Source organism: Camarhynchus parvulus, chromosome 2 (genome assembly GCF_901933205.1).
Source record: "Camarhynchus parvulus chromosome 2, STF_HiC, whole genome shotgun sequence".
NCBI classification, from domain to species: Eukaryota; Metazoa; Chordata; class Aves; order Passeriformes; family Thraupidae; genus Camarhynchus; species Camarhynchus parvulus.
The window spans coordinates 28978580-28996025 of NC_044572.1; the positions used below are offsets into that span (position 1 = coordinate 28978580).

General features: G+C 36.0%; 1 protein-coding gene across 1 annotated transcript in view; it reads right to left on the reverse strand.

The window, feature by feature from the left end:
* Positions 1-327: 327 nt before the first annotated feature.
* Positions 328-17446, reverse strand: part of AGMO (alkylglycerol monooxygenase) — a 186396-nt gene continuing 169277 nt past the window's right edge. Inside the window, exon 13 of the mRNA XM_030943230.1 lies at positions 328-408. Coding sequence (XP_030799090.1) covers positions 328-408 — 81 coding nt within the window. The remainder of the gene's footprint in view (positions 409-17446) is intronic.

Here is a 17446-nt window from a genome sequence, read left to right on the forward strand (position 1 = left end):
TTGTGAAAAATACTTTTCACATATTATTACTAACAAAATCACTGCAAAAATTAAATTAGTTTTACATGGTTTTGAAGAATTTGTAATCCTATGAATGCAAAAATCTATGCTGTGAATGAATATTTTATTTAAATTGGGAAGAAATCAAATAAAATGATTATACTCCCTTAGGAATCTTTCAAACCTTCATAGAAAATCACAAATCTCTTGTATCATAACTGAACTGATTGCAATACAGCATGATTCATGGTTGATTAATTCCAAGGAACTCAGAAGGTTATTCTGAAGTGCTGTTTCCACATTTAAGGTGATGCTAGATCTGCTCTTTCAGTTGTGTTTATCTTTGAATGAAGTGATCCGCTTCATAATTTGGATTCCCCAGAATGCAGCAGAGAGGGAAAACAAGACCTACAACACAGAATTTACAATGAGAATGAGAAACATTATATGAGGTTGATTTGTTTTTTTGGTTTTTTTTTTAGTTTTTTTTGATCTGTAAACATAATGAATGGGTGAAAACAGAGAATTTGAGAAAAAAACCCCAAGAATTCTAGGTATACTGATAAATTCACTCTAGAAAAAGAGGCTTCCTTTTTTCTACTACTCTTTATTGTGGACATTCCTGTTGAATTTTGACAAATGATCTGAAGAATGCTGACACTGTAAGTGGCATGATAAAGTATGAATAACCTTAAACAGGATCTATAGCAAAAGAAGTGTTCTAATTGCAATACAATACGTAATTATTTATTTCCCAACCTGCTGTTTAGGATGAGATATAAGGTAGATGGAAAACAACTTTAAAGTGCAATACTCTTTATCTTGTCCTTAGCTCGTTGCAACTTATTTTTTTTTTTGTTGTGAATTTATTGAGAGATCTAATAAATTTTTTTCAAAATTTATTTGCTGAAAACTGCATTAGGATGAGTAGTAGAGATTTCAGAGTAAAGTCTAAATTAGGCGATAGTTCTGTCTAGAACCCACAATGGAGCAAGATAAAATGTGTATGCACATGGGCACATGTGATATTTTGTATTTAACATTTTCTGAAAGAAACTTTTGTCTTTCACATAGAAAAAATTCTCTAACTTGGAAAATTGCAAAATTTAGGCAGTTGTTATTGGTTACTGAAGTAAGTGATTTTTTTCCATGAGTAAAACAAAATAATTTGTTTATAATGAAAGATATTTTAATAATGTTATTTTTTGCTTCTTAAAAGAAACAGGCCATTTTGACAAGAAATTTTTGAGTCAGTTTATAATAATTCTTTTTTCAGATCAATCTGCAATCTAAAGCTGCTGACTAGAAGAGCCCTAATTTTAACATTAACATAATTTAAAATTTGGCATTTAATAATGCATGGCCCAAAGGTCTACTTCTGTCTTTATCTAGACAGTCACTCACTGAAGTACATGGGATTAGAATGTCCAACATAAATAATAAATTATCATAATAACCAAAAGGTACTAATTTTTCACTCAGTGAAGGCAGTGTCTGCTCTGATCCCTCTCAGAATCTTTTTGGGACAGGTACAGACTTCATGCAATGTGTACTTTAGGTGTACAATACACATGTTTAGCAGTACAAGATGAAAAGTGCACAATGTAGGAGTAAGTAAATTAAGTAAGTAAAATTCAAATAAAATACAATTAAAATCCCCCAATTCTCATTCAATTTTTCTGAATTTCAATCATTTTCATTATAGGCTTTAATTCTACTTGAGCAGGGGTAGGCTGTCTATGGTGTTTAAAACCTCTGATGATGCTGTTGGCACTGTATTTGTAGTCCTATTTGCAGGAAAGACTCATAAAGTGCTCACCAAAAGATTTTTTTGGTAAGAATTTCAGACTTTAGGTATGAAAAATTTAACTTCTTTTTATTTTCTTGCATTATCACATAATGCAAGAAAATGAAAAGATTATCACATTATCACATAAACACCTTGCAAAGCTGTATGGTTCTATTTTCACAGCTATGGAAAGTCTTTTTAAGCAGTACTGCAGTCACACACTGCATGTTTGGTGAGATTTTTCTATGCTGAGATGTTCTGCAGAAGAACTCTAACTGCAAATAACTATCTGTATTTCTTATCTGGCTGTTATGCAATTGAGATGAGTATAAATTGTGATGTACATAAACAATGACTTACATAAAACATACTCTTACTGTGGAAAAATTCTGTCTATCTCCAGAAACAGAACTTATCTACTTGTCATAATTAGTACTTCTTTGACAGATTAATCAACTTCTTTCATTCCTCACCTCAGAAAGATCATTCCTATTCCTGGAAGATGCATTAAATATAGAACTATTTCATTTTTAGAAGAAGCACATTTAATGACTGAGGTGCAGGGCATTCGTAGGGGATTAATGACTGTTGGGAGATGATGATGATCACCTGAAGAAGCACAGCCATGGGCCATTAAGCCCCAGGAAATGTCCTCAGCTAAAGATGGTTATTGCTATTATAGCCTGAAAATGAACAAAATATCTCGGGTGAATTTCTCTTTTTTAAATGAAGTGATGCAGTTTCTTTGTTCTTAATTAAATTCTTCACTGTGAATTTCCTAAAGCATGCAATCAATGCTTGTGGGGGAGTATTTAGAATAGCAGTTATTATATCCAGAATGGAAAATCACATACTGCACACTGTGGATCTGCAAAACTAGTTTGGCTTCAATTCTATAAAATGTATCAATTCTATAAAAGTATTGACTCACTGCCTATCAATGTCAGGACTGCCAATACTTGATGGAAATAATGCATTCGGGAAACAATAATGCTTCAAGGTTCTGGGAGGTGGAGGGGCTAAGAAAAACCCAAACAGCAGGATAAAAAATTAAGGGGCCACGTCCTTGCTTGCATGACAGCAGTTCTGGCTGTCTGTACTGCTGTAATGCTGACCTGCCCTGAACAGAGCCAGCTGTATGGAGCTACCAAGCAGAAACTTGCTGTGTAGGTTGGAGTTCAGTTTCTTTTGATTGCTGCTACATATTTTGGAGTTACAAGGCTTGACCCACTTGAATGAATCGTGCAATCAGGTGATGTCAGGAATGGAAAGCTGAGACGATACGTGCCAGAACTCTGAGCAGACAATAGTGTGGGCAGCAGGAAGCAGCAAAAGAGCATTCCACCAGGCAAGCTGAACTGTAGTTGACCAGTATTTTTCTAATGCCCTTGGGAAAACATATTTCCTGAATCCTATGTGCAGATATTTTGTATTTTCTACTCAGCACTCTCACATGCGAATGGGTTGGGGTTTTTTTTTTTTGGCTGTTTGGCTTTGGGTTATTTCATTTTCTAAATTATTTTCACAGAAATACTCATTCCTTCTTATATTGTCCAAACCCACTAGTACTTGTCCTTTGATAAAAATATTCACATACTGGTTTCATAATTCATCTGGTTTTGAAATAAAATAGAGAATTTAGTATTATACCTTTTCCTTTTTTACACTGAACAAAGCTTCCCCCACCAACAATATGACATAAGAACAATAGTTTCACTTCTGTCTTAAAATGAAAAATTACCGTGGACAGTATTCATACATGGAAGAAGTCTAAAAGCAGGATTTCTCACAACCCTATATTTAGCCAAGTTAAATGCAAACTTTTTGCCACTTTAATATAAACACTTGTTACATTTACCTGTTCAAGTAACTACAGATTAATTATAGACTGTCCTTTAGACTGCTGGAAGAGCACAAATATTTACATTACCTCCTTTCATACAGTCTATTTCCATACAGCCCATATTCTCTCCTTGAATTGTAGAAATGCAAATAACATTATTCACAAGAACAAAGATGGCTTAACTAATGGATTGACTGCAGGACTGAGTCTGCTATTCACAGGAAATTCCCACGGGAGCAATCGAAGTTTATTAGGCTCTAAAGTACTTTAAAATCATTAGCTGAATTCAGGCACCCACTTCTGCATGATTAGCTTTGATGCTGACCACTAATGTTGTTTCCTGCCATTTTCTCTTTTGTAATGTCTTTGTATATCTGAGATGCCTAGACATGATGTCTTTCTTTTCCCCTGCAGATTTCATCTGGATAGAATCAGAAGGCTTTAGACACTGGTCTAAAAATGTAGACAAATATCCAAAGATAGTTCTGCTTTAAGGAGGGGAAGAGTCTTGAACCACACCACCTCAGATCCTTTCCAACCTAAATCATTCAGTGAAACTCTGACATTTCTCAGATTCTGCCCAGATATGTTTGCTCCAAATTTTGCTGCAGAGACAATCTGCAACTGTTATTCACAACTTCTGGGGTACAACATCATATGAATGGGCTTATTATATTGAATTCACTGAACACCTCTGTGTTGGATAATGTATTCTTAGCTCTGGAGATGGCTCAGGAAGATCAGCATATCAACATATTTCATTAAGTTTGCTGTTCACATCACAGAGTGGACCTGATACTGGTAAACATGATAAACAATTAGTTCTCTCAATGTGATGCTGAGCATTGTCAATGTGATGCTACAGTAGTTTAACTGATACTAAACATTATTAAGGCTCTTTTTATGTTCTTTATATACAAATTTGGACATGGCTTCTTCACAGGTACGAGACATAACTTTATACCATCAATAGTAAGGATAACGTAATTTTTGGACTTTGTCTGAGACTCTGTCTGGACTGTGTCTGGGTAATGTCACTGTCCTTTCAAACTAAAGATGGAGATCATAAACTGATACAAAGGCTGAAAATTTTTTAATATTAATAACAAAATGGTTGAACAAACTACTCTAGATTTCACAAGTACCCAAATGATACATTTTTCACCAACACCATATTTTTTTCCCCATTTCTCTTCAGATGACTGTTACAGGTGCTGAAATACACAGAAGAGATAGAAAATTTATGTCTCATAAGTAGGGGAAGATGTTTACTATTTCTGGAAGTCAGGATTTGGATAACAAATGCATGTATCTTCATTCTCAGTACAATGCTTGGAGACGAGCAGTCTGAGGCTAGTAGAGAAATGCCATAACATTAGTAGCAAATCCAGAAATCACTAATCTTGTACAGTGCACAGACCAAGAATATTGCACTTTAAAAAAAGTGGCAATAATAATAGATGGAAAGAGAAGCTAGGAAACAGGAAGGTTCCTCCTCTGCGTGATGACTCCCTCATACTTGGAAATATATGCAGAAGAAAGTGGAAAACCAATTTTTCTTTTTTTGGTGAAGGAACTGTGGATACAAGGGAACAGGGACAGCTGCAATAATAGTGGCTTCACAGCTTTTGTTCAAGATTTCTGTAAAAGCAGCAGATGTTTGGAAATTCTCCATAAGGGCTCATGACACACCTTCAGACTACTGGTGCAGCATGTCTCAAAGATCCAGCAAGCCTCCAAGACCAAGAACAAGGTGCATATCTGATGTCCCTGCTCACTCCAGGGAAGGTGGAACCTGACTATCTCTAGAGGTCCCTTCCTAGCCTAACTATTCTATAACTCTGTGATTAAGACTCTGTTGGCACACACAGGATTTAGCCAAGTATTTCCAACACCCTCAAAGCATATTGATAGTTCACTCAGAGTGAACTATCACTCAGATAGTTCACTCTTCTTTTATGACATATCTCATCGGTTTTATACTTCACTATTAACAAATAATGAGAACACAATAGGGAAGAGATATATACACCTCCTTTTTATTCTGTTAAATATTTTAAACATTCCTTCTTTTATTAAAATATAGTCTGAGACTCTAAACCTAGATAATGCATGAAAACTTAGGCTGCAAAAGCCCAAATACCTTAAAAGGCTTATATTACCTACCCAGGAAAGACAAAGAAAGATCTGGAGAAAGAATATCTATTTCTCAGTTGCTTTCACAGCTGGACACATCCCCAGTATGAAATCAAGTGCACTGCAGAGATGGCTGAGCTAGCAAGCACATAAGCTGCTAAATCTCAGCACAGCACCAGCTTGACTCTATCTTTCCTGGCATTGCACACAAGCTAGCAAGTCACATTCCTCAGTTAAATACGCGGGGATTTTTACACAGGCAGTGCTATTGCAGTTATATTTAGAGCTAAAATGTCTTATGTGCAAGCAGCATGTTATCTGGCATCATGTCCTTCACTCAGGAGAAGCCAGTCCACTGCCTCTCAAATCGCTTGTGTAGATAAATGTATCCTGTTGAACTGTTACCTACGATTTACTTTTTCTCTTGAGTCACAGAATAATTCACAACCTAAGCACCAGGATTAGGAAGATTTTACCTCATTCCCCAAAAGACAAAAATAGTTACTGAAGTGGGAAGCTTTCCTGTCAGTCATATGAATAGGAAATCCAAAATATGTTAATAATTATTAAATCTTCACCTTGTGATGAGCTAATGCAACCTGGAGACAGTATCAATGCCATACTCATTAACATGAATATAAACTCTCTATCTCTTCAGTATAAAATTTGTCTCATAGTATTTTATTGAAACATCTGAGAATATTTTCCACAGTGTTACCTAATGCCATCCATAAATTTCTTGATCATACTAAAATGTTTATCTATTTCAAGATGACCTCAAAGTAAAACCATTTTAAAGAAAAAAAAATCCTTTTTATAATTTAAAAACATTTAAAAATAACTTCTGAACCAAGCCTGTTTCATAGTTTTGCAATTAATTTCCAAAAAAATAAATTTAGTGTTTAGAACATATCGATCATCCTCTGAGCTTAAAAATTTCATAAAACCTGTGAACAAAAGTTAAATTTACAATTTGCAATTCTAGAGCACAACAATATTTTAGAGCTTCTTTCATATTGCTTTAGTTTTATTTCTACAGAACAGCTCTCAAAAACAAGTTCAAAGATCAACACTTTCAGAAAACCTTAATTCTGAATGTCACCTTTTGCATTTTAAATGTTATTATTTTTTTCAGCCTCAATTTAGGCCCAGATTTGAGAAAAAAGAGCCATGGAAATTTTCTCAATTATTTTATGAGATCAACAATTAAATTAACATTTAATCAACAATTAAAAATAAGGCTTTCAAAGAAGTTAATAAAACTGATGGTAAAATAAAATGAAAAACTTAGCCAACCAGTAAACATATCTGTTTAATCTGTTGCAGGCAAACAGACCAAATGAGATTGAGAGAGTTATTGAGTCTTTCATTGCAGAAATGAAATATGTGAGGTAGTCGTGTCTCAGTTTGGCTAAAGTTGTTGAATTTTTTATCTTAAACATTTAAACAGGAGTTGTATCCATTGAGATGCAATATCTCATTTACTTTCACACCTCCCAGCAGTTGTAACATAATTGCATACACCCCACGGCATCACTCCTAGCTCAAACTCGACTTGTAGGGTTAAATGGATATCTGTAAAGAAGCATTTCACTTCACAAGATATTATTTAATTTATATGTGAAGTTTAATCTTCATTATTAAAAAAATATAAAGCTCATTTTGCCTTAACTGATAGATTAGGGCACAGGGCTTAAACAATTGAATGCTTTTAAATTCAGTATTCTAAGTGAGAAAGGCTGTATGTATATATAAGAGTAAGGGTAGGTTTTTTCTATGGTCATGGCTGTAAGCAATGTTTGGGTACCATACTGCTTAATCCTGCTTTGAAAAATGTTTTACTTAAAAGATGGGACAAATTAATTTAAAGGAGCAATGCAAAAGGGACCTCTCCTTTATGCTTTCATCCTAGTTTGAAAATACAGGAAAATTACAGCTACAGGGGAAAAAAAGGGTAGTTTGAACACGGAAGAAAAACTGCTAAACATAACATTTCAGAATTTGGACAAGATAGTACCTGGCTGTGTAATATTTTCCAAAGAGGCATCTACAGACATATTCCAATCTCTTCAATCCTTTCATTTTTATTTCATTTTAATACAAACTTCAGTTTTATACTGAAGCAATGCAGTGTCCAATCTCTCCATCATTAGCAGGCATAAAATATTCTTTGTTTCTATATGGATGTCTTCATTTCAGAGTGTAGCTGTAGTGCACAACCACCCTGGCAGGTGGTGAAGAGAACCAAGAGTGCTCAGTCAGCTTAAAGAGCTCTGACAAAGGTGCTGCAAAGTGATCTCCACTCGCTGGTATACTAAATATCCTCTTGAGAGAAGGCTGACTGGCTATGAGCTCCAAAATGGAACTTTTTCCATTGTATGTGGGGAAAAATATTAAAAAAGTAATCCCAGCCTTTAAGCATAACCCACAGACGTTAGATCACTGATGGGAAAAACTTTGCTGCAGATGTTGAAAAGACGTGATGGGGAAAAGCTGGCTTCTGTGACTAATGGCAAATGTGAAAGAAAGGATTAAGAATGTGCAGAGAGGGATAAAACAATTGAGTGACAAGCAGAAGGGATTTCCAGTACAGTGAACAAACACCAGAAAAGTATTCAAGACAGACAGGGGAAGATCAAGGCTAAAATTCACTCTAGATGAAGACTGCTCTTAAGGCCAACATGCTGTAAGGAGAAATTAATCCTTTCATTGAAAAATGAAGAACAGGGAAGGCTGTTCTCAGCATTAAAAAAATCAAATCAACCAATTTCTGAATGAAGGAAATGGGTCAATATTCATTGATACCATAAAGGAAAAGGCTTGGCATGGAAGGCACATGTCCACATTAAAGGTGGAACACAGCAATCCTCCTGGCCAGCTCTCTTTTGAGGCCAAAGGAAATAAACTGTGACTGTTCTTAAGTTTTTAAGTTCACAAAGAAGAAAAATATACTGAGGCTGATCCAGCCCTCTGTCTATTCCTTTACATGGAAAAGTAGATGTCCTGGCTGTTGGTGTTTCTCTTCCCTGCTCTCCAGACTCTTTATAGCGTGGTTTGTTGGTTCTATTCTTGCCTGGGGAAACTCCTATTTATTCCAAAAACTCATCATCTTTCTATTATATAAAAGAAGTTGTTATTGACATTAACCACAGATGTATTCAAATGAGCTAAATCATTCATATTCCCACTTATTATGTCAAGCCAATAGAGTTGTATTGTTTATTAGGTTAGAGAAAAAAAGCCTCATGGAAGTAATCTATGTGACTTTTTAATAGGAAAACTAGGGGACTATGGTCCAAATGAAACTTCTGTATGGAAGATGCAGAACTGAGTTGGAGAAGAAACACCCAGAAAGCAAGATTTAAAGATTGAATCACAAAATGAAAAAGAAACCAGAATTTTGATGAAAAAGCAGGCACATATATTATAACATTTCTAAAATATAAAAACAAGACAAAAATGTAAATATTTCTCTTTTCCTAGAAAATGTAAAATTCATAATAGCTTTTTAAAAATCTGGAGATGCTGAAGAAAACATGTAATTGAGTAGAGATGGGAGGTACTAGAGAGAAACCAAATACACAAATATCCTGTGAGGGATAGTCATTAAGGAGGAGTATATTAAAAAAAAGAGAATATAAGTATAAGGAGTATATAAGAAAAAAAATTGAGTTAGAGTAGTTCACAAACAAACCATGTCTCAAACTAAAATGCAGATACAAAAAGATGTCAGTATCAATGTGAAAGATAGTAACAGAAGCACTTATAAATAACTATTATATAACATATATTATATATGTTACTATGTTATATTATATTTTATCTATGAATTATATAAAAGAAGCATTTAATGTATTGATTCAGTGACTGAAAGGTGGTGAAATCTTTAGAGAGACATAGATAAGCTGGATATAGTAATGAAGTAGACTACAAGAATTTTAGAAAGGTTTAGAAAAATGGACCTGTAGGAAAGCTTGAAGCAATTCTGCTGTGTATTTTTGAGAAAACAAACAAACAAAAATACTCAAGAGGGGAGTAAGATCAATCTTTTGACATGTAAAAGACTAATATAAAAAGAAATTATAAGCTAGTGCTTAGGCTAATGGAAACAAAACACAAGCCTTTTCTAACTAAAATTTTCATTAGATAATGGGTGGTTTGAGGATGGTATAGCATTGGAATCAGCTATGCATGGAAGCTGGTCTGTAAATAGACAGGCATGTGTCTCTGTGTAGCTGTACTTAATGTCTCTGGCAGGATCTCTGCCAGTTTGGTTTATTCACAATGAATACAAAAGCACTCTCCACCTCTAAATAACTTTTTCTCAGATCTACTTTGCTAACAGTGGTTAATAAAGATATGTCTGCTTAGCACAGGGAGCAACCATGACTTAGCAACTTTTTTTTTTTTTTGCAATAACCAACCTTGTGCAACACTTCACCAAATTCAGTCTCAGATGTGGTTGTCACCTTAGTAAAAGTATGAAAAGCAGAATCTGAGGTTTCTTTCCACCACCACCCTCCCTGCTCAGTTTCTGGCACTGAATGTGGCTGAACCTGCTTCTCATCAGAGAAGTCACAGGCCTATAACATTCAGAAATCAGCTTGCATTGCCTTTTCAGACAATAGCTGCAAAGGCTGATGGCAGAAGCATGAGTGAATTTGCTCTTATTTTACACTCAGCATACTCTACACTAAAGCCACAGGATTGCATAGTAGAAATAATTTGCCTTTAAGACTGAAAGAGTAATCAGTTATGGTAAAAGCCTCGAATGCTGGGCTATTCAATCTGCATACTTTGCCACAGATTATGCAGCATAGAGCAAGACAATTAGTCTCTATAGTTTCTTAGCTGCAAAAAGCTGGTGACTCTGTTTCCCCAAAAAAGAGCTACTTTCCAATCTCTATTTTACTAAAATCCAAGATAGATTCACTGACTGCAGCAATTTCTGAGAGGACAAAGACATTTCAAAAAGACATGGATTTAGCCTTCTGTGTTTTTATTCTGACAACCCTCATATCAATAATTATGAATCCTTTTTTTGTTTTTTTAATCTCAACAAAAATGTTCTTGGATAAATATAACAGACATCCTTAAGAATCAGATAATTTCATGCATTTTTTATGTTGCTCCAGCTATTGAGCAATCTTAGTTCCATAAATCATGGCGCTGACTACATGAAGAGCTAAAAATGGTGTGAGAATTTCTTTCTGTCTCATGATTATATTGCTTTTAAAAAGTCACAAATCACAGTAATATGAACAATGGCCGAGTGTTAGAAAAAATAGCAAACCAGGCTTCAGTTTTATAGCAACATATCCTTTTCTAGTTCTAAGTTTTTGGGTTGGGTTTTTGTTTTGGGGTTTCTCCCCCCCTACATTGGACCCTGCATTAAAAAGCGTGTTGTGCCCTGAATATGCTCATCTTGGAAAGGCTATTTGGTATTGTTGCATTTGTATGTCAAAGGGACGACTGAAATCTCAACAATTGTTAACCTCTCCCATGGTGAGCTAATAAAAGGTCAGAGACTCACATGTGGCTTGCAGCCTGGGGGATTTCTCTCAGTGTTCTGCCAGGGATGGGACTGCCTGAATGATTTCTCTCATAAGTTTTAAGCCATAAACTGCATCCTACTTGGCTTGCTGTGCCAAAACTGGACCCAAGGGTATCCAGAGTCTTTGCTGATGGAAAAAAATGAGTGCTTCCTATGGAAGCCACAGATGTTTTCCTGAGAGAGAGAGAGAGAGAGAGAGAGAGCACAGATGCTCAAATATTTCTCTACTTTCCATTTCTGACTACCTGTGCTGGCAGTAGTTCCGAGAAAGGGGGAGGACAGAGGCAGGCATCCAGCTGCTTTCAATAAACCTTGGCAGCACAGGAACTGAATGCCTAAACACTAAAAGTGTTCAAAACTGATTTCTTTTCCTGGATTTCAAACTATGAAAATGTGAAAGAATGTGCTAGTGCTCCTCATGTTCCCATCTTGAGCAGAAATTTAGTGATCAGGATAATCACCCTAGATATGAAATCAGAGAATTTTTAACTGTTGAAAAGATAGAACTAATAGAAGGGGATGTCTGTATGAATATAAATATATACATACATAGACATTCAAAAGGATATATAAAATACGTATATCCCATGCATTTTCTAGAAAGATTTGTTTCTTCCATCAGATAGTAGGCTGATTGTCACAATATGGATTTGATTTGCATTGCAGGACCATAGTTACCCTCAGTGTAACTCTGAAGTCAAAGAAAACAATTTTGCAAAGTTATATTATAAACTGATTTGACCCAGAATTGTATTTACATCAGCTACCTCACAAATTTCATTGAAGTTAAATTACATTAGAATGAGGCTTATGATACTGCTTAGTAACTATTCATAGCTGCAATTTTTTTTGCCTATACATATTAATGTCCAAAGATCCTTTCATGGATACACTTGATCAAAAGTCTATGTTTCTGTTCTGGACAGGTTACATAGCTGGTTTGAAACCTTTATATTTCCACTGTTCAACACTTTCCTCCAGTTCTACCTTTTGAAATATTACATAAGTATTTCTTAAATGGGATTAATTAGTCCAGTTAAAACACAGAAAATAAGTGGAACTAATAAATGCAAACTGTATAGCAGATAGCTATAGCTGATAAGTAAACAGCAGAACAGCACATATATAAGACTGCAAACCTCCTGGATTGAATGGTTATTCATTGCTCAATTAATCAGCAGAAGCACTCTGAGTTAAGCTTATAGCTCACCAGTTTATTTGCTTATTATAAGGACAGCTCTATCCATCTCATTCATAGTTGCACACCTGTTTGCTTCCTGCAGTCAGTGCCTCCCCCTTCTGTTACAGCCTTTTTTCCTATGAAGTGGAAAAACATCTGTCTATCAACAAGGGAAGTAAGCAGATGAATACTGATGTCTGCAAAAGCTTTGGGAAAGAGTAGCTCTATAAAAGTGCTATTTTTCCCAACAGACAATCAAAAGGGCATTCTCTCCACAAGAATGAATTCTCTCCTTCTGAATGATGTTCACACACCAGGCTGCTTGAACAGCCACTGACCACTCTTCCTCAGAGCAATCCCTCTCCACCCAATTGCTCATCAAGACCTTCAAGACCTTTCACTTACATTCAATCCCCTACATTTTTTGCGTTTTATGTCTTGATTGCTACCTAGACACCAGACACCTTTTTCTACATCAGCTCAGGGATCAAAGTACATTGCAATATTCTTGCTCTAAAAGACAAGCTGCTCTCCTAGCCAGTACAGAGCAATAGCTTTGGCTTGACACTTCCACAAAGGCATTGTTGTTGAGTGTCTGAGCGCTCCTTCAAACCAGAGAAGCTTTAAAGCTGGTGAAGCCGAATCCAACATGGAAGATAAAATATTTCTAAAGCATAAGATAAGAAGTTAGATCTTCTCTAGGTGGTGATGTCATAGCTTAGCCATATAGGCTTCTGCTCCCCTCTGAGAGATAGAAACCACCAGCAAGATGGACCACGGACAAATCCTTCTAGGAAAGAATGAGAGGAAGAAAGTGGTTTCACTTGACCAAGCCATGAGAAGTCAGCAAGTCTGAGCTTGTCATGAATTCAGAAAAGAAACTTCTGTATCTAAGCTACACCTTGCCTAAAACTCTTCAAAGGGGGAAAAGTGTTATGGGAATTTTGCTCCCTGTATTATACACTAGAGTTTGATTCTACCATGTCTTACTCCTTTGCAACTCATGTATTGCACTTCCAAAAGCACCAGCGCCTGACCTTTCTGATTTCTTGTCCCATTATTTCTAAAATAGAAACTAATAATCCAGCAGTTAGAAAGTGAGCAATCATCCATTTTTTTCTCCAAACTAATTGACAGAGGTCTCTAAAAAGTCAGGTGTCTGCCCAAAATAAAGCATCCCTTTGCAACAATAAAAATCAATCCCTAACTACATATTTAAAAGTAAGAATTAAACAATTTCCAATTGTTCATTAAGAATCAAAGGGGTTTTTCCAAGTACTAATTAATCTAGGTAATATGTTTAACTCTAGTTTTAGTTTAGTTATTTGAAATATTTTGCTCTGCTAGCCCTTTTATTTTTTTTTCTACTCCCAAACTCATTTACAATGAATCCTTTCATATTTACTGAAATTATCATCCTTTTTTACACCCTTCAAGCTCTCTCAGAATAGAAGTTTTTTGCAGTTACCTATCAGCCATATAATTTTTTCAGCAGTACTATACAACCACACTGTTTTTGTGTAAACCTGCATTTTTAAATACTGAATCATACAGAAATATGGAAAACAAATGACTTATCATTGTAATCACTAGAGTAAGAGAATGAAAGGAAACAGGATTACAGAAGTGTAAACACAGTTCTGACAAATTCATATATATATACGCATACGTGATCGAAGAACAAATCTTACAACTCTTACAAAATAATCTTACAGAAGTCTACAGGTGGACACACATTAAAAATACAGCATTAAGGCTGAATATCTGAAAGAAATCCAACTTTTTTCAGCAACGAGAACAAATATCACACCTTAAAAAAATGATGTCCAAATGAGTAAAATAGCTCAGCAATAAGATAATCTTGTAGAAAAATCATAGGTACATCTGTAGTGATGACAGATAATGGAATCTGAGGAGAGACTAGTACAGACAACTCGGAATATGGCTTTGAGTCTTATGATTGTTAAAGAAAATACTGTCAGATACCACAAGATTAGTCTATCTAAGGAATTTACTACTGAATTCGTAATGACACCATCACAGAACAGCTCCTTTATTTTTGAATAAAGAAAGTGAACTGGTTAAAAAAGTTACTTAAAAGCGCCTCCACCTGCTGCCAATCAGAGAAAAAGAAATGAGCAAGCTACCTATAGATTCAAAAAACCTTATTGCAGTCTACAGTTTTATGTCAATGCATTTAGGAACAGAGACAAAAGTGAAGACGAACCAAACAATTCTGAATACAGATACTGTGTTGCTGAATAGACAACCATGAATTTTTCCTTAATAAACCCACATAATTAGGTAATTTAGATGCATAGGTTTGTTCTATCTGTAACTATCAGCTTTCTGTGGGACTCTCCCACGGGGCTGGTTCTAATCCACAGATGAGGAACTGGATCAGTTTGCTTTACTGTGCTCCTTAGGCTATGAGCCATGCTAAAATACTGAGCAACTGGAACATGAGGAGTGACTCCTGGATATTCTCTTCATCCACATAGTGTGAGCTGGACCTAGTATCTTCCAAAAGGCTGCAAGGATGGTAAAGGCCACTTTCTGATGGGATTTGGTTTCCAAAAAAGGCCTTGAATGGACTTCTTGTTAACTTGTTCTCCCACAAACATTCATAACATGAACATGTAATACCCAAAAAGTGAAATATTTATTCTTTGTAGTTTTTGTAATGTTGCCCAGTGGTTTGCAAGTTTTATGAATTCCAAGTCTGTTGATTCCTATGTGAATTTATACTCAGTACTGAAATATAATTGTCTGGAAAATGTGAGATAGAAAGAAGTAGCATTTATTTATATATCTTTAATACAGCTGAAGAATTTTAGAGTAAAAAGACATATGCAAAACCAATTAAACCTGTATTAATGATTTTATCTCCATAACCCTGTATTCTCTTTATGAAGTACTGTACTGAAACATAATTTAAAAACCAAATCAAATCAGAGTTCCATTCTGATGGTGTAAAACTTTAACCAGGGAATTAAATGTGCAGAATGTGTGGTTCATTAAAAATGAAATAAAATTTGTAGCATGACACATATATCTGGAATTAGGAAATAATGGTAAAGACATATATCTATCATAACTCAGTCAAAATGCAGAGACTCGTGTGGGATTGATACAACTGAATCCTATTACTGAGATGAGGAGAGGAAGAACTTAGCAACTTAACTAACTCTGGATTTGAGTAAGCTTTCTTGGGTGTTTTAGCATTTAAAAAAAAGCAGCTGAAAATGATTGATCTCCATGAAAAACTTTGCTATGTTTATGTAAGGCATGTTTGGATTTACAAAAATAATTTTGTTCAATACATCTCATCCCCTCTGCTGCACAAAAATCTTATGCAATAGATTTATTAATCAAAATTAACTGGCTATTTCTGTATGGGTTCTTCTTTTCCTGCAGATCATGTCTTATTACAAATCCTTTATGTGCCTGCATCATACTTGATCTTCCCTTTGTTAAACACACATTTAACCTTGTATGAAGACATCCTACTGTATTGCAGACATCTACCGTGTAAAAACCTGACAACTTGACAACTTTTGGGAAGGCAGTACCTGAGAAGCCTCCAAGAACAGCCTCTCCTCTCTTGAGTCCATTTGACTCAACATCTGGTCCACCAAGTCTAATACAATCCTTTTTATATACTGGCAACTAGGCAAAACAATACACAGGTTTAACAGTACCCAACAATGCTGATTCTCCAGCTGATATAATCAGATGGAAATTTACAGCTTTGTTGTTGAGTGGGAATGTTCTGGCATAAATATTGAGCTCTCTAGGAAAAACTGGCTGCTCATGTCTTAGACAGACACGCCCTTTTCTTCGTAAAAACAACTGTCTGAATGACTGGTCACAAAAAAAATGGTGCAGTTATATCCAGCTTGTAAACAGTGACAAGTGGTGCTCCTTAAGTCTCAGACAGGGTCAATTTCATTCCACATCTTTATCTGGGTAAGGGGACCAACTGTACCCTCTGTCTCTTTGCAGATGACACCAAGATCACAGGCAGCCTTTGATCTGTTAGAAGGCAGGAAGGCTCTGCAGAAGCATATGGATATGCTTGATTAATGGGATGAGACCAACTGTATGAGGCGAATCTTCAAGAAAGCAAAGTGCCAGAGCCTGCACCTGAGTCACAACAACTCCAGGAAGCGCTACAGGCTGAGGGCAGAGTGCCTGGAAACTGCCCAGTGGAAAAGGACCTGGGAGTGTTGCTCAACAGCTGGCTGAATATGAGCTGTCAGTGTGTCCAGGTAGCCAAGAAGACCAATGGCATCCTGGTGTGTATCAGCAACAGTGTGATTGTCCCTCTGTACTCAGCACTGGTGAGGCCACACCTTGAATTCTGTGTCCAGTTTTGGGCTCCTCTCTACATGAAAGATATTGAGGTGGGGGAGCAAGTCCAGAGAAGGGCAAGAGAGCTGGTGAAGGGTCTGGAGCCCAAGTCCTAAGAGAAGCAGCTGAGGGAGTTGGCATTTTGTTTTGGCCTAGAGGAAGAAGCTCAGGGGAAATCTTATGGCTCTTTACAGCTGAAAGGAGGATGTAGTAAGGCATGAGATCAGTCTCTTCTCCCAAGAAAAAAGCAGTAAGACAAGAAGAAATGGCCTCAAGTTGTGCCAGAAGAGGTTTAGATTGGATATTAGGAAAAATGTCTTCTCAAAAGGATTGTCAAGCACTGGAACAGCCTGCCCAGGAAAGCACTGGAGTCACCATCCATGGAAGTATTTAAAAGATACGTGTATGTGATGCTTACAGATGGGGTTTAGTGTTGGGCTTAGCAGTGCTGTATTAACAGCTGGTCTCCATGACCCTGGACCTAGGACATTTTTTCCAACCTAACTGATTCTATGTTTTTATGGACTCAGACTAAATTCCTATTTCTCAAGAAATAGCAAGCAGGCAAACCACTCTACCAGCGCTCACTCA